Source organism: Tursiops truncatus, chromosome 3, assembly GCF_011762595.2.
Source record: "Tursiops truncatus isolate mTurTru1 chromosome 3, mTurTru1.mat.Y, whole genome shotgun sequence".
In the NCBI taxonomy this organism is placed as follows: Eukaryota; Metazoa; Chordata; class Mammalia; order Artiodactyla; family Delphinidae; genus Tursiops; species Tursiops truncatus.
In genome coordinates, this window is record NC_047036.1 from 125,869,035 (window position 1) to 125,886,033 (window position 16,999).

Consider the following 16,999-nt stretch of genomic DNA (forward strand, 5'->3'; position numbering starts at 1 on the left):
TGCAAGGCAGGCGCTGTGAGGAAAGTGCAGCTCAGAGAGGGCACATCATTGCCTTGCATCACACAGCGGGTAAGTACAGGAGTTAGGACTTCAAAGCAGATCGAGTTGATTGCTCACCCGTCAGTGTCTCTCTCCTGCATGCCTGAATGTATAATGATCTCATTTAATCCCCACAACAACCTCCAAATAGAAGTATTCTTACTGTTTTCATTTTACAGTTAAGGAAACTGAGGTTCAGAGAGGCGAAGCAGCTTGTCTGAGGGCACCAACATTCACAGCCCAAGCTGTTCGAAACTCTGAGCTCAACTCCTCTATACATTGGCTACTTGGAGCCTTGGAATGTTTTGGGCGTGGGTTTGGCCACATGGGGAACATCTAGTCCAGGCAACAGCTGGCCTTCCTCTAAAGCCCTCCCCATACCGTAACATCACATCCCGAGGCAAAAGAAAAGCACGAATCTCCTCCCCAGTCTGAATTCTGGCCTGAACTTCTGTAGGTACCTCTGCCTCCCTGTGCCAGGCTCCCTGGGGTCCTCAGGGCATGGTGCTAAAGGACAGACCACAGGGCTGGTGATGCCCATAGAGTAATACATGGTGTGCTGGGGATGCGAATTAGATTTTCCTCTTTTCCTCCTTAGGGCTAGGACAGGGCCTAGAGAGGGGCCAGAGTAGATGGCCTGTGGAGGCTCCTTTAAAGAAACAGCTACCTTACCATATATCCCAGGCCACTTTCTCTTACCAGCCTGCCATTTCCACTCAAGGTCATCAAAGGTCAAATGAGTTCAATTCTCTCTTCTATTCACTGGCAGGAATAAGTACTCACCCTAGGTAACTTACTTCTAAGGCAAGCCTGATGGCATGAAGACACAGACAGATACACACACAAAGACACACACACAAAGACACACACACACACACACACACACACACGCTATGCATCCTACTGCTTTGGGCTGCAGGTCAGAATGGCTACCTGGCAAGGCTGGGGGAACCCTCCAGTGGTCCCTCATCAGCAACCTCGGGTTTGGGGTCAGGCAGGGGGATGATATAGTCGTTGTCACCCTCGTTGGGCTGCACAGCAGTGTAGAGGACGGAGCTGGTGTCCAGGGGGGATCGGAGGCCATTGAAGCCGGGCAAGCGGGCTTGGGACCGAAGGACGGCTGGGTGGTCGCTCCTCAGAAACTCCTCATCCACCTGCTGGTACTTCTGCTCGGCAGGGCAGGAAGAAGCCGAGACACAGGGAGGGTCAGACCAGAAATGCCTTTAGGGATCATCTAAGGGCAGGTTCTGACCCAGCCCCTCCCGCCTCATGTAAATAAAGCACCTGGTGCTCCGAGAGGAAGAATTGCCCAAAGCCCCACAGCTGAGCTGCTCTCCTACCCGGCCTCTCACCAGACAAGATGGGCTCAGGGTCACCCAGGGAGGGGACAGTGATCGGACTAGCACCCGCAACCCTAACTCTTCCCCCACTTCAGGGTAGACAGGCGCGGGCTCTCTGCCTGCCATGGCCTCCCTCGCTACTGAAGGGAGACAACTCCCTTCCAACTCACTGGAGCTGTAAACAGATGTGGTTGGGAGTGGGCTTAGGAATGGACTGAGGGAAAGGGCTGTGTCTGGGCCAAAGGACAAGTGCATCCCCCTCACTGTAGCTTCGTAGTTGGGCAGCGAGGGTTTTAAGGCCCTGCTGGCTCCGTAAGCCTTGTATGAGCCCGCCACAGGGTCCAAGTGGTCAGGCCCTCAGCAGTCATCTCGCCTGGGGTTGTTCAAACTTGTGACGGAGGCCCAGGACTTGGTCTGGGTGCAAAGGCATGAGGAAGGATGCAGGATGAAGGGGGCTGTAGGCTTCCTGCCCCCACTTTAAATTAATCAGCTTCCACATAGGATTTCACTTTTAAAAACTCTATGCTGCTAAAAGAAACTACACTCACAGCTCCAGCCCATCCCTTATTAGTACCAACAGGGAAACTGAGGCCCAGAGAGGGGAAAGGATGGTCCCCCAAATACCAGCATGTCACACAGAGCCTTGTACCCTGTGTCTACTTCTGGACCAGAACTCTCCGTTCCCCACCCCAACCCTGCCTCAACGTACCTTTTTTTTTTTTTTTGCGGTACGCGGGCCTCTCACTGTTGTGGCCTCTCCCGTTGCGGAGCACAGGCTCCGGATGCGCAGGCTCAGAGGCCACGGCTCACGGGCCCAGCCGCTCCACGGCATGTGGGATCTTCCCGGAGCGGGGCACGAACCCATGTCCCCTGCGTCGGCAGGCGGACTGTCAACCACCGCGCCACCAGGGAAGCCCTCAACGTACCTTTTTGTAACCCTCGCCCAGCAGTCTCTCGAGAAGCAGCACCAGCTGGGAGAAGGGGGGCCGAATCTCAAACTTCTCTTCCCAGCACTTCTGCATGATCTCATAGCTGGGGAGAGGGGCAGAGGGGTCAGGGTCTCTGGCTCAGGGTCTGCCACCTCCCAGAACAAGGGGAGTTATGAAGAGTTTGGAGGGGAGGGGTTTTTTCCATTACTGTACCTGCATGTTCCCTTGGGAAGCCCTCCCACCATCCTCAGTTCAGTGGTCCCATGGGATTGATCACACCTTGCTGAGCACATGACATGGGCATGGCCAGTAGGCATTTTTATCCCCTTAGCTCAGTGGCTGGTTTTCTGGATGGGGAGGTGACCCCAGCTGAGCCCTTGACAGTCACCTCTGGACCTTTCACTGGAACTATGGTGAAAACAGCTAGGACGTAGCCATTTGGACGGTGCCAACCTGAGAGTGAGGCTGACGCGGAGGAGAGCAGAGCCCCGCGGTAGGATGAGAGAGTGTAGATGATGTCTTATGAACAACAGGATCCAGCTATACCTACATTTGTCTACATCTCTGAACTAATAAATCTATTTTCGGCTTAAGCTGGTAAAGTTGGATATCTACTGTTTGCACCCAAAGTATCTTCCCAAGCGCTCCACTCACATCTCGTCAGAGGCGTGGGCAGGCTGGGCCATGCGGTAGCCCCGCTTGATGGCATTGTAGAACTGCTCGTTCATGGGCAGCTCTGGGTACGGGGTGCCACCTGTTAGGGAGCAGAGACAAGAAACACAGGCTCAGGTGTGTCGGAACAGTGGCAAGAATCTTCCTCCATGAGACAGGGAGAGGCACACCAACCCCGGCGTCGGTGAGGGTGCAGTGGCCTTGGCATTGGGAAATGTGGGCTCCCTCATAGGCTCTGGACAGAGACTGCATGCCTCCCCAGAATCAGAGAATCAGAGAATGCCGGAGCCAAGCAGGCTTTTTGATGTCACTGTCCAGATTCATCTCTACTGAGATGGGGAGGTAAAGAGATCCAGAGAGGGCAAGAGACTTGCCAAGGTCACACAGTAACAAGAGAGCAGCAGAGCTTCTGAGCCCTGTCCCAGAGCCCATCCCACAGCCCCACCAGGATGAAGGTGTGAGCGGTCAGGGCGGACGCTGCGCCGTGAGGCTGAGGACTGGAGGAAGAAGGAAGCGTACCCAGGGTGAAGATCTCCCAGAGCAGGATCCCGAAGGACCACACGTCGCTCAGGGTGGTGTAGAGGCTGTTGAAGATGCTCTCGGGGGCCATCCACTTCAGAGGCAGGAAGGTCTGCGGGAGGGCGGAGGCTGCTGAGTGCAAGGAGGGGCCGGGCCCCACTCTGCACCTGGGAGCCGGGAGGAAGCCTGGCAGTTCCCACCCCCAGCTCTTTCTCACTTCTCGGTCCCTGAGGGCCCATCTCTGCTGGTGCACGGTTCCCACGCCCATCCCACTGCTGGTCAGAGGATCAGGAGGCTGAGTTTCTTTTCGCACAAGCTGGGGACATGGTAACCCCTGTCCATGAGGGAGAGCCCCAGGGTCTGAGGCTCCTCATGGAACAGGCTCCCCTTCTTGACCCTAGGAAAGGCCCTGCTGTGGGGAGGAAGAGACGTGCCAAGGTGTCACCCAGCTCTCATCCTAGCTGCCTTAGATCTCTGGGCAGATTCCTACGCGGGAAGTGCAGACATGAGTGGGAGGCAGGATGGTCACCTTTGAACCAAATACTGCCTGCCATCTACTCATCTGTCTTAGCCTGTCACCTGGGCTTCTTGCTCTGTTCACCATCGCCGCTGGGTCAGCACATTTGGCCTGTTGCCCCCTCAACCTCCCCAGGACCCTTTACAGCTGGTCCCTTGCCCCCTGCCACGACCAGCAAATCTGAGCCCCCGGCCTACCCCACGGGCCTCGGCGTCTCACCCCCGCCCCATGCACAGCTAGTGGCTCCCCTTCCCATCCCTGCACACAGGGATAGGCAGGCAGAGCCCATCGCCACTGGGAAGGTCAGGCCACGAGAACCCTGTCCTGATCTCCCATGAGCCACAGCCACGCGAACCATGAGGACGGGGAAAGGCACTCACACTGCCTTTGGAGATGTAGTTCGAATCCCGCATGATGTCACGAGCCAGGCCAAAGTCGCAGATCTTGACCAGTTTGCCCTCACAGATGAGCACATTCCTGGCTGCCAGATCTCGGTGGACGCACTGGGGAGGGAGGAGACGGGAGCTGAGACCGTGGGGGGCAATTCTGGGGAAAGACTCTCCGTGTCAGGGGCTTTGGGAAATACGCATCGCTGCTCAGGTGTGAGGGGCCACCAGGTGTGAGGGCATCTGCCGTCCTCACCCGCCAGAGGGCTGCCGTACGGGGCCATGTACTGGGAGCACCCTGGCTGGCTGGGTGACCCACCTCCCCAGGACCCCACTGTGCTCACTGTGACCACACATACATTCTTGGAGGCCAGGAACTCCATGCCATTGGCCACCTGGTAGCTGAAGCCCACAAGATCCGTGTAGCTAAGTACTGGGGACTCGTTGATTAAAGTCACCCGGCAGGTCCTCTCAGGAGCTAGGGAAGAGCAGAAGGACACCCACTGTCTTGTGTCTCCCTGGGGCTAGAGAACTCCTGGCCTTTGGCTCGTGGAGGCTGAATGTCCCAGAGAGAAGACTCCTGATCCTCTAAGCCTCCCACAAAAGGAAAACAATTTCCAAATATCTAACTTAAATTCTCCTTCTTTATCAGAGCCCTCATTGGCCAGAAAAACTTTTGGCTTTAGCCCTGGGCCACCTTTGCTCAGCCTGGCCTGCCTGCTCTTTAGGGACTCTAGATCAGCCTGGCACCTGTAGACCACTCTTCCCCAAGGCCCCAGCAGGTCAGGCACCCCTGTGCCCACCCTAGCTCCTCCCCTCCCTGTGGACTGTGTGCACATCTCTGGACCCAGAAACAGGGGGTTCATATTGGGGTTCCACCACACAGCAGCTTTGGGCAGGTGGCTAGCCTCAGTTTCTGCATCTATGAAATGGGCACAAGGTCACCTTCCTAGCAGGGTTGTTGCCAGGCTGGGCAGAGGAAAGGTTTCGAAAAGAATGTATGACTACATGGGACTTCCCTGGTGGCGCACTGGTTAAGAATCTGCCTGCCAATGCAGGGGACACGGGTTCGATCCCTGGTCCGGGAAGATCCCACGTGCCGCAGAGCAACTAAGCTCGTGCGCCACAACTAGTGAGCCTGCGCTCTAGAGCCCATGAGCCACAGCTACTGAAGCCCGCGCGCCTAGAGCCCGTGCTCCACAACAAGAGAAGCCGCCGCAATGAGAAGCAGCCCGCGCACCGCAACGAAGAGTAGCCCCCACTCGACGCGACTAGAGAAAGCCCGTGCGCAGCAACGATGACCCAATGCAGCCAAAAATTTTTAAAAAATTAAAATTAAAAAAAAAAAAAGAATGCATGACTACATAGGTGTGAGGACCCTGTGCGCACCCACCGGAGGGGACGTAGTTATCATAAGGAGCCATGTAGTTGGAGGACTCGATGTCTGCGTATTTGACGTCCCCTTTCATGTCCAGCATGGGCACGTAGTCCACTGACTCATCTTTGCTCATGTCCATGTAGCCACCATCGCTCTCCCCAGGCAGGGACACATGGCTGGGGGCAGAGGAGCGTTACAAAAGGAGAAGCACAGGCTCTTCCCTCTCTTCCCCTTCCTGCAAGGCCCCATCACTCATGCATTTCTTCTCTCCCTCACTCTTGCATGCCCACACAGTCTGTCACAATATGAATGACCATGTAGTGAGCCCTTCCAGCCAACCTCAGGCCCACGCTGAGCTGGACACTGGGTCTGCCAAGATGACCTAGGACCCCGGGTGTGTCCTCAGAGAATTTACGTCCAGGGGTGATTCCAGCAACCCAGGACCAGGGTCACAGGAAGGGCCTGTACCCAAGTGCCTTCCTGTGGCCACTACAGCACCGTCCAGCCACGATGCCCTGCAAGTGGGCAATGAATCGCCTTAATGCCTCTGCCTGCAGCAGCAGCTCCCCCGAGAGCTGAGGGACTATGTACACATGTGTCTCTAGGGTTAGAGAAAAGACTGGAAGGAAATCAATCAAAATATTGGGGAGGACACAGGTGAGTTTTAATGTCTTCTAATGCTATTCTGAACTTACTCTTGCCTCTGCAATAAACATGTGTAGCTTTTGTAATTAGCAAAAGAACAAAGAAATGTTATTTTTGGAAAAGAAAAAGAAGAAAGGGGATGAGCTGCCCTGGAGGCACTGGAGAGACTGGTGTGGGGAGGAGGGGGGAGGCTGTGGTGAGGCAGGAGTAGAGTGTGGAGCACTACAGAGGGGGTCATCCTGGGACAGGAGGGCCCCAGGTGCCCCCTGTCGACAGGAGATGAGATGGGGTGGGGTGAGGGGTCAAGGGGGTCACCCCCTCTGAGCCTCCAGAGTGCTCAGCGCAGGGCCTGGCACACCACGGCAGTCAGCAGGTGGTAGCCGATGCCACCATCATCACCACCGTCATTGTTTTGCCCACCTCTGGGGTGGCCAGGGGCCAGGTCTTGAGCTGGCTGGTGAAACAAGTGAAACCTGGTTCCAGGAGTGGCTCTGCCCGCCCTCACCTCAGCTTTCTGTCCTGGACAAGGAAGGAGTGAGCAGGCGCTCCTCAGGGCTCCCCACAGATTCAGGTCCCGCCCTCCCTCCAGTACCTGGGCAGCGGGAGCCCAACGGGCAGGGCGTTGCTGTAGAGCTCAGCGCTGGGCGGGTGGCGCTTGTTGGAGCAGCGCTGCAGAAAGGTGTGCTTGTTGCGGTGCAGGTAGTCCACCAGGTCGCCGTAGCGGCAGTACTCGGTGATGATGAAGATGGGCCCTGCGGAGGGACAGGCTCAGGGACAGTCCCGGGGCGGGGGGGGGAGGTCTTCCCATCAGAGCCATGAGGCTAATGACGGGTTGCACGTGGGTCAGCAAAGAGGCTTAGGTGCCAGGCAAACCTGGACTTTCCTGACCGTGAGCAAGGCACTTAGTTTCCCTGAGCTTTACTTTCCCCATCTATTAAATGGGGCTAGTAATATACCCACCCCAAAGGGCTGCATTGAGTATTCATGAAACAATGCCTTTGTCAGCTCAGCTCAATGCCTGGCAAGTAGCAAGCACAGGGTTAGCTGTTATTGATAAAGCTGATTCTGGAGCCCAGGATACAAAATAAACAAAGGTAACTCTTTATTACCAGGTTACTGTTTAAATTCAAACACGATACATTGACTTAAAGTCAATCAGTGACAGCTTAAACATACTGGTGGAATCAAAAATTTTGAAATGTGTGATCACTGCAGACATAAGTTGGCCTACGCACACAGCGTACTTCTGTATTCTGTTTTTGTTGCACAATACCGAGGAAAATCCCAAATCTCACAATAAGAAGCTGCAAATAGTGCTAACATTTTTTTTTGGCGGCCTAACTTGTAATCAGAGCTTCAAATAAACACATTTGGCTGGAGAGACCTTATTCTATGATCCGAGTGACAGCAGCTCACAGTGAGCAAGCTAGTTGGTGGGCTCCAGAGGTGGGGCTATAACTCATTTCAGTGTCACAGGAGCTGTCACTTTTGATAGCTTTTAAAAGGTATTGTAAACAAATAAATAAGTAAAAATAAAATAAAATGTATCGTGAACATTTTTTCAGTGTCAGAGAACCCCTTGATTTGGAAGCCGCTAGGACTGGTGAACTAAAGAGTCCTTTGGTCTTGAAGGTGATGTGATTTGGTGACTTGCTAAATCCCACACCCATCTGCCTCTGTGAAGTGAGGGCACCAGACAGGGTGCGCACGGACCCTCCAGCTGGAGTGTCCTGTCCGTAAACTGAGGAGGGGGCGGGGAGGGGCCAGGCTTTGGCCACTGGCACTTCCCCAGAATCCTCTAGGGGTGGGTTGTACCTCCTTTAGTGCAGGCCCCCAGCAGGTTAACCACGTTCAGGTGGGGCCCGAGGTGACTCATGATCTTCAGCTCCGACATGAGAGCTTGCTTCTCGCTGCTGCGGGCTGTGGCTGAGGGAGAGAGGGGGCCCTCAGGCTTGGTCCAGTCACTGAGGCCCCGCAGACGCCCCACTGGAGCCTCTTCCGGCTCTTCTGTCCCAGGCTGGGCTGTAAGACCCAGGTGGCTGAGGGAGATGAGGAGCCGTGCACAGGAGAAGAGGAAAGAGGATGGGAGGAAGATGGAGGAGGACAGGAGGCTCCCGGAGGAGGGGGCAGGGTGAGAAAGCCTCTTTCCCAGAGCAGAATCAGGAGTGCTGCTGGCTCTGGTGTGAGTGCACTTCCTGTGCCCGGAGAATCAGCGGGAGGCCTGCTCTGGGAATGCCTGAATGTGCGGGGAGGGGGCAGCGGAGAGGTAAGGGAGGGGCGGGCTCCCAGGACTCACATTTCAGCATCTTGACGGCCACTTTCATGGTAGCCTGTGAATGGCTCAGGCCGTGAGCCGTGGCCTCCACCACCTGGCCAAAGGCCCCGGAGCCCAGGGTGCGTCCTGGGGAAGAGATGATCTCTCAGCTCCTGGCGCACTAGGAAGCTGCACCCCCCTACACTCTCTGAGGTCAAGCTAGACATCCCTCAAGCCACCCTGGACTTAAGGTGTTTCTCCGACGGACCCTCCTAAAATCAGAGCGCTTCGCAGACCATCCTGGTCTCGCCTAAGTCCTGCCTGCTTTCTGGCCCCTCTTTAGTCCCTGGAGGCCTTCTTCTCCCCACAGAGGGGAGCACAGCTCCTCCACGCTCTCTCAGCCTCTCCAGCTAGACTAAGCGCAGGCCTGGCACTCAGCCTGCCCTCAACTAATACTTCCTCTCTCGCCATGAAGGGGTCTCATCTCACACCATCATTGGATCATAGGACCTCAACGTTGGACGGTCCCTGGGGGATCATCTTGCCGCCACTGTACAGAGGGCGGGGCCCTATGGCCAGAGAAGGCAAGACGTCAGCACTAGGTCTCAAAGCTAATCATGGCAAGGCTGTGCTCAGACATCAGTGTTCCCACCCGCCTCAAGTCCCCAGACTGCCGCTTGAGGCCTCCCTGGGCTGACCAAGCACAAGCTGGTCCCGCGGCAGCTCCCAGGTGGAGTCGTAAGGCAGCTGCATAGGGTCCACGTAGATGTATTCATGGCCATCAGAGCTCACAGATTCAATCACTTTCCATCGGATCTCATAGCGTGGCTTCTGCAGGACCAAGACGAGGGATGGATCATCAGAGGGGGACCACTAGGTCCAGCTCCTTATGAAACAGATGGGGCAGGAAAACCTGAAGCCCAGAAAGGATTAGGGGCATATCTGAAGCCATACAGCATGTTATCAATAGAGCCAAGGCCTTCATGGGCTCCACGGAACAGATGTTGGGGGAGGTGCTGAGGAACAGCTGACAGCTGAGGGGAAGGCTCATCAGAACCTCCGTACCAGCTTCTCCCAGAGCCTGGGCCGCTCCTCAGATGGGAAGACGGGAGCAGGCAGCGCTGGAAGGTAACACAAGGCAGGGACATTCTACTGGATGTGGATGGCCCCTCCCCACGCTGGATCAGTCACAGTGGGAATCTCAGAAAGATATAACCTTAGAGTGTTGAAATCATAGGAGGTTGGAGTCACAGGATTGGAATCTGAGAATGATAGAATCATGGGGCGCTGCAATCCTGTGGTGGAATCATGGAACGGTGAAATCTCAGAACAGTCCATTGAAATGACAGATTTAAAGGATTAGAATGCCTTTCAGTAGAAGCCTGGGAGTCTCTGTGGGTCAGAGTTGGAAGAATGCTGGAGCCCGTGCAGTCCACCCTGAAGGTCCCATGCCCCGTGGTTGCGATGGGCAGGGATGATGCCTGAGCAGGACTCTGGATGGAAAGCGGGGTGCACAGCACAGACAGGGCACCCTGGATGGCCTGGACCAGGCCCACGTTGCCCAGGCTGCTGGGGTTGAAAGCAGCTCAAACACGCAGCATCACTTCACACCTGAGCTCCACGCTGGGCCCCGACCATGGCCCGATCCTCCAGCAATAGGGGATTGCGGGGGGGTCCATGCAAAGAATGGTGTGCCAGTCTGCACCCATCAGGCAAGGGTGGGGCTTACCTTCTGCCAGAGCATGATGAGGATGATGAGGGAGATGATCGTGAGCACCACCAAGGCCAGGATTGCCGAGATCACCACCACCTTGAAGGGTAAGGCTGGAAGCAGAGACAGGAGCTGCTTATGAGCAGACAGGGCGTTTGGCAGCTCCCCTCCCTTCAGTCCACCCCTGGTACCACAAATCGCTCTCTGCCCAACCTGCCCCATCCCCCTTTGGCCTACGATGTCAGACCCTTAGCCTCTCCCCTCTGGGCCACATCTCTAGCCCCTTGCATAAATACCCCATGCCCTTCAGTAACTACCCCTGGATCACTACTGGCCGCCAAATCCCTTCAGCCCTTGCCAGGGTCAGTCTGGCCTGTCTGCCGTAGCTCCAGATGGGATGCAAGCTCCTGACAGCTGGGCTGTGGTTCACCTCTCCTCTGAATCCACGCCCTCATTGGGGCTGTCACTGCTAGGACAGAGCCTGACTGAGAGGCCAATGGACCCAATAACTGAGCTCCCATAGCCTGAGGCATCCAGACTGCAGAAAGGAGCCGGTTTCCTCCCCCATAGTGATGGTAGTTGTAAAGTACATCGGGGTGTGGGCCAGGGAACTGGGGTAACCAAGTAGGGCCAACTCTGGGTGCCCCCCCCAAGCCCTGAGTGTCCTCTACCCCCAAAGCCTCAGCCTCTTTGCTGCACAGATACCCACTCCTTCCCACTCCCTCCACATCCACCCTAGCCAGACCCTCACCTCCCCTGTCCTGCCCCTCTGGCCACCCATGAAGTCCCCTGGGAACTCACTCCCTCCTCCTGTGTCACCCACCTGCCCTTCTCTGCTCGCTAGAGAGCTCTGTCCCTCCTCCTCAGGGACTCAGACCAACATCACTCCTCTCCTCCTTTTCCCCATCCTGGGAAGGAAGCCTGCATCTTCTAGGGAAGCCATTTCCAAGTAAAAAGAGGGGCCTTCATCCAGCCTTGGAAATTCCCCGTGGGCTGGTACATGGCTTCCCCCTCAGTGGCACACAAAAGTTTTACTTCTGCTTTGCTCAGAGCTGGTCTGAAGGTGCCCACTTGCTCGGGGATATGTGTGCATGTGTGGGAGTGTGAGTGAGATAAGGCATTAAAACCCATCACCCATCCCACCACAGGGCAGGGGGAGGCAGGTCTGCGTAGAGCAGTATCTGCCTGTATAAGCCCATGGACCTACCTAAGTATAGGCATAAGTGTGTCCAAAACACCTTGGACAGTCTTCATATCTCTGCTTGCACTGGCTTCTGTCTTCTCCTGCAGCTCCCTCCTTTACTAGTCCCCTCCTCCTTATCTCCTCCCCCAGCCCCTAAATATATACACTCTGTTCTCCAGCCAGGTTGAATTCCTTTCATTTCTCTGAACCCACTTTGCCTCTGGGCTTTTGCAGAGGCTGTTCCGTCTGACCAGAGCACCATTCCTCACCAGGCTAACTCCAGTTATCTTTCAGGTATTGACCTAAAGCTTCCTTTTACCAGGACACTTTCCTGAATCCCACAGCTGGGTATGGAGCCCCTTCTCCCTTTAGGCTCTCCCCCCAAATGCTGACCCCCACGGTGAGGTTGCCTAGTTCCTTGTCTGCCTCCTCTCTGGACCGTGGGCACTAGGAGGACAGGCAGGGCTGGGCCTTCTCCAGTGAGAAGCTGCGACCCTGTGACTATTTACTGAATGAGGAAATAGGTGAAAAAATGAAGCACGTGCACGCAGGTCCACGCATGCACAGGGACTGGCAGGTAGCAAAAGCGTCTGGGCACTGTAGGAACTGTTCATACGGATAAGAATTATGCATGGATGTGTACCTGCTAACAGACATGCACGGCACAGCAAGCATATGTGTATGGGGATTGCGTTGCACAGTTTTACAAAAAGGTGTGCTGCATCTCCACGCTTACAGACGTGCACTATGCCAGTGTGCACACGTGCACGGGAGTTGTACATTGTTTGCACACTTGTATGGGGATTGTGCACCTGCACGTACACGCCTACAGACGTACACACGTGGGTTTATATACCTGCCTGGGGATCGGGGTGCTCATGTACATGGTTTACAAACATACCCTCAGTGGGTTTATACCCATAAACGTGCTTGTGTACATGCTTACAGACACACGCTCTAGCTTTACACATGTATGTGGGGATTGGGCATTCTTCACTACTTGCTTTACAAACCTACACTTGCAGGGTTTGCACCCACGTCAAGGATCAGGCATGCTCGCGTACACAGCTTAGGACACACATACAGTGCACATACAAAAGAAGACAGCACTGTTCATCGTCATGGCTTATACACATACACTCGTGGATGTACACATGTGTGGCAATACTGTGCTGCTGTGCAAATGCCTGGGGAGATACACCCACAATGCTCCTGAATGCCATGGCCCTGAACGCTGACTTTAGCCTGCTGTGGGCACACAGGCACAGTTCCAAGTACAGCAGGGTTGAGGTGGGGGTGAGGGGTCGTCAGGGGCTACGGAGGATGGAGGACTCACAATGTGGCACCACGGTGACCTCCTGAACGTCTTGGCCCAGAAGGTTGTGCAGCGTGCAGCGCACTGACAGCGGCTGATCCACACGGCGCAGGCGCAGCGTGCTCACCACCTCGAACTCCTGCTCCTCTGCCCAGTACGTCACGTTCGTCTCCAGCAGGCTCTCCTCCTCAGAACTGTTCCCCAGTGGCGTGGGAGGCAGCTCCAGCGGACACCTGCCGGAGAACCAGCCAGGTCGGCTTCCAGTCCCTTGCTTCCCTATGCGGGTGGGAAAACTGAGGCCAAAAGCAGGCAGAGCCACCGGGTGGTGGTAGAAGGAAGCTGGGCGCGTCCAGTTCCTTTTTCCCACTGCCTGGTCCTGAGTTGGTTCCTCCCATGATCCCTCAACTGACCAGCAGGGGCGCACCTACCCCAGAATTGAGAACCTGGATTGCAAAATCCACTCCCTTCCTTTGACCCTCAGGGTTAAGGTAAGGAAAGGCAACAATTTAGGTCATGCAGAGCATCTCCAAGAAGCCACATCTTCTACGATATGGATCTAGCCTGGAACAGTGTTCCCAGAGGATGGTGTTGGACTAGATGACCTTCATTGGGTCCTTCCAGTCAGCTATGGGTACCCTGGGAGACCCTGGCCCAGGGTCTGCTCACCTTTTGAGGTCGCTGCAGGTAGACCAGCTGAGGTGTGGCTGGGGCATGCCCCGGCCACGACAGCGGACTGTCTGCTCGCCGCTGGCAGGGTGGCTCTCGCTCAGCTCCAGCACACGGACAGGCACTGCAGGGAGAGGGGCACGGGCCAGGAGGTGGAGAGGTCAGGATAGACAGTCAGTAAGAAAGGCCCTCAGGGAGGACCTGGTCCAGAGTCTCCCTTGGGGGGAGGGGAGCTTCAGACGGCAGGTGAACATTAAATACCAGGAATCACCATGTGAAAACTGACAGATTCCCCTTCTGGGTACTTCAAAGGGAAAGTCTCAGTAGGGTGCTAGTCTGTCTTTAACACCTCTCTGAGATTTGCTAATCTTCCCTTTTAACAAAGAGAGGGCAGGCCTGAGGATCAGAGCCCTGGACCGGCAAGAACATGCAGTTAGAATTTAATAGCACTGTTTTGTTTTCTCAGAGTTTATTTTAGTGGTTGCTTTATATTTATGACATGTGATGCTGATTTTCCATCTACAGTGGAGAAGTTCACTTTTCATTCAAAATAAATTTATTTTTAGAGAGTCAATTCAAAAAAACATTAAGTCATTATTGTGTCATTTCTCTGCTCAGAATCCTGCAGTGGCTCTTCATTTCAGTCACAGTAAAAGCCAAAGTCCATACAAGCGCCCAGGAAGGCCTACACGATCTACCCTCTCCTGTCCCCCCAACTGCCCCGTCTCAGCTCTGACCTCATCTCCCACCGCTCTCCCCTTCACTCTGTTCTGGCTACACAAGCCTTTCTGCGTTGCTCCTGCCTTTGCACTGCCTGGTGTGCCCTTCCCCCAAATAGTCACTTGGCTAATGCCCTCACCTTCTTCAAGTCTTCACACAAATGTCATCTCCATGCAGCCAATCTTGATCATGCTATTTGAAATTGTAACTCTCCCCACTCCCCTGCCCCCAGGACTCTACCCTCCTTACCGAGCTTTTCTGTTTTTTTGTTTTCTTTCACAGCACTTGTTACCTTCTAACCTTGTACATGGTTTGCTGTTTTTTCCCCTTTTTTGAATGTTTATCTTCCCCGCACTGGGATGCAAGCTCCACAGTGGCAGGGCCTCAAGAACCTTGAATGGACTGGCATATTGTAGTTGCTCAATAAATATCTAATTAGTACTATAGTGTAAGTGGTGTGTGAGAAGGAAAAACCATGCCACTGGGACGTGAATGCCTGAGGTTTTGTAAACACCAATCTAGCCCAATGACCTTCTCGTAAAGCTGTGGAAACTGAGGCCCAGAGAGGGGATGTGCACGCAGCAGTGGTCAGTGTCAGAGCCTGGCCTAGAACCCAGCCTCCTGAGTCCTGGACTCTCTCTTCTCCTCCTCCTGTGGGTGGATGGACAGTGTAGGAATGGCAAGACAATGGGGGTGGGAGGGTCAGGGGAAGGAAAGCAGGGTGGAAGGCTCCTCACCGTTGACCTGCAGCTGGAAGGAGAGCTGGGCTTCAGCATCCTCATGGAAGGCCCGCATGGTGTAGCGGCCAGCTTCAGCCACCTTCACCCGCACCAGTGTCAGTTCTGACACATACCTGATGAGGAGGACAGGCCAGGAGACCCAGCTGTCAGAGCTGGAAGAAGTCCTACAGCCCCCACCTTTCTTGTAAAGACAGAAAAACAAGGTCCAGGGAGTGGAAGGGGAGTGTCAAGGTCACATGGGTATCAGTAGCAGTGCCAGGACTTTTGAATCCCCACCCATAGGCAGCTCCAGTGAGTCAAGGGGGAGGGTTAGGACGGATGGGGTGGGGGGCGTGGTGGCGGGGAAGCACCATCTCCATCCGTCCACATCTCATCCCTTTCAGAAAGGCCTGACACTGCTTTATTCTAACATGCAGCACCTCAGGTCAGTCTGCTAATCTCCAGCCTCAGGGGAACCATTCTTGCATAGGTGCAGTGGCCTGCCTGCACCCTCTTCTCCAGTCATCCTGCCTTTTTATCCGTGGCTGCTTCCGGCTGACTCCACCCATCACAAGGACAACTAAACATCTGGGTGATCGGATGACCAGAGTCCGTTTTCCCCTCTAGACAGGAAACTCTAGGAGGCTGCAACTGTCTGTTCTGGTCTATGCAGCATCCCCAGTGCCTGGCACAGGCCCCTGGTATGGCGCCTGGCATGTAGTAGGCTCTCAGGAAAGATGGGCCTCGATAGGTTTGCCAAGTAGCTTAAGGCTGTGGGCTGCCTGCCGGCTGCAGAGAATAGTAACTTCAAGAATGAAGCGGACAGGCCGCCGCTCACCGGGTCTCAGACACATTGCGCGTGGACAGCGCAACCTCGCCGGCGCCGGAGTCACCCAGGGTCCGGTTGTCCTTGAACCACATGACAGTGGGCGGCGGGTAGGCCTCGAACACCACCTGCAGTGTCCGGCTGCGGTGAAGCTCCGCGAATTGTACAGGGTCCAGCTCTCCCAGCAGCCGCACGTAACCGCTCTCTGCAATGGGCGGCCGTCAGGGGCGGGGCTATGCCCGGCCTCCAATGGGGCAGCACCTCCTGGGGGCGGGGCCTCAGGTTTTAGGAACTGAACCAGCGAAGGAGTTACCTGAGTTGGGGTTCAAGTGGGTACTGTGATGGACTGGAGCAGGAGCCGAATTTGGGGCTGATACTGGTTTGGGGGCTGGGCTCAAGATTGGGACTGGGGTTGTAGTGCTCTTTGGTGTGCTCTGTCTCAGGATTGTGGCGGAGATGGGTTACAGCCTGGCTGAATTTGGGGATGGGGCTGCCTGGCCCGGGGATGGCAGCTGGGATTTAGAAATCGGGTTGGGGCTCAGGTTCTGGCTAGGCGGGAAGTCTAGGTTGGGATTAGGATTGGAATTGGGGCTGGTACTGTGCTTTGGTTCTGGTTTATCCTGAAAAGGGGGCTTTGCTTGGCACTAAGGCTAGAGATGGATTAGAACACGGCTGACAGTACCCCAGGGCTGTGACAAGGTCTGGGTCCAGTTCAGACTGAGGGCTGGGGGTAAGCCTAAGGCACACACCGACCACGGTGACATTGATGGCCTTTTCATCTCGATGGTCGCTCACACTTTCTGATACATTGCAGATGTAGGTCCCTGAGTCTCCCAGCTCGGCACTGGGGATGTGCAGGATAGAACGTATGTGGGGCATTTCAAAGAGGAAGTCGGTCACTGGCTCCACCAGCCGCCCACTCTGTAGGGAAGGTTGGGGCAAGCCCCCCACATCAGGAAAGGTCCATGAAGTCAGGCTATGAGCCTGAAATACCCATCCCTGCCCGTCCCTTCCTCCCACCCGTGGCCCGGCATTACCTCCATGCGTGGGTACGTCCACTCAAAGTTGACCACCTCATTCCCAGTCACAATGCACATGATGGTGATGTTCTCCCCTTGGCGGACCACAGTCTGCACCGCATTCACTGAGACGTTGATGGAGGACACTGGTGGCAAGAGAC

The 16,999-nt window shown here is 55.2% G+C and overlaps 1 protein-coding gene across 5 annotated transcripts in view; it reads right to left on the bottom strand.

Moving 5' to 3' along the window:
* Positions 1–16,999, bottom strand: part of PDGFRB (platelet derived growth factor receptor beta) — a 38,529-nt gene that overhangs the window by 2,179 nt on the left and 19,351 nt on the right. For all 5 annotated transcript variants that reach the window (XM_033853416.2, XM_073802685.1, XM_073802684.1 and 2 more), the window contains 18 exons: positions 16,857–16,984; positions 16,569–16,740; positions 15,832–16,024; positions 15,012–15,127; positions 13,555–13,678; positions 12,910–13,121; positions 10,409–10,503; positions 9,378–9,510; positions 8,722–8,826; positions 8,241–8,351; positions 7,018–7,177; positions 5,796–5,956; positions 4,762–4,880; positions 4,397–4,519; positions 3,500–3,611; positions 2,963–3,062; positions 2,306–2,411; positions 973–1,205 (listed from right to left, as the gene is read on the bottom strand). In XM_033853416.2, coding sequence (XP_033709307.1) covers positions 973–1,205; positions 2,306–2,411; positions 2,963–3,062; positions 3,500–3,611; positions 4,397–4,519; positions 4,762–4,880; positions 5,796–5,956; positions 7,018–7,177; positions 8,241–8,351; positions 8,722–8,826; positions 9,378–9,510; positions 10,409–10,503; positions 12,910–13,121; positions 13,555–13,678; positions 15,012–15,127; positions 15,832–16,024; positions 16,569–16,740; positions 16,857–16,984 — 2,503 coding nt within the window. The remainder of the gene's footprint in view (positions 1–972; positions 1,206–2,305; positions 2,412–2,962; positions 3,063–3,499; positions 3,612–4,396; positions 4,520–4,761; positions 4,881–5,795; positions 5,957–7,017; positions 7,178–8,240; positions 8,352–8,721; positions 8,827–9,377; positions 9,511–10,408; positions 10,504–12,909; positions 13,122–13,554; positions 13,679–15,011; positions 15,128–15,831; positions 16,025–16,568; positions 16,741–16,856; positions 16,985–16,999) is intronic.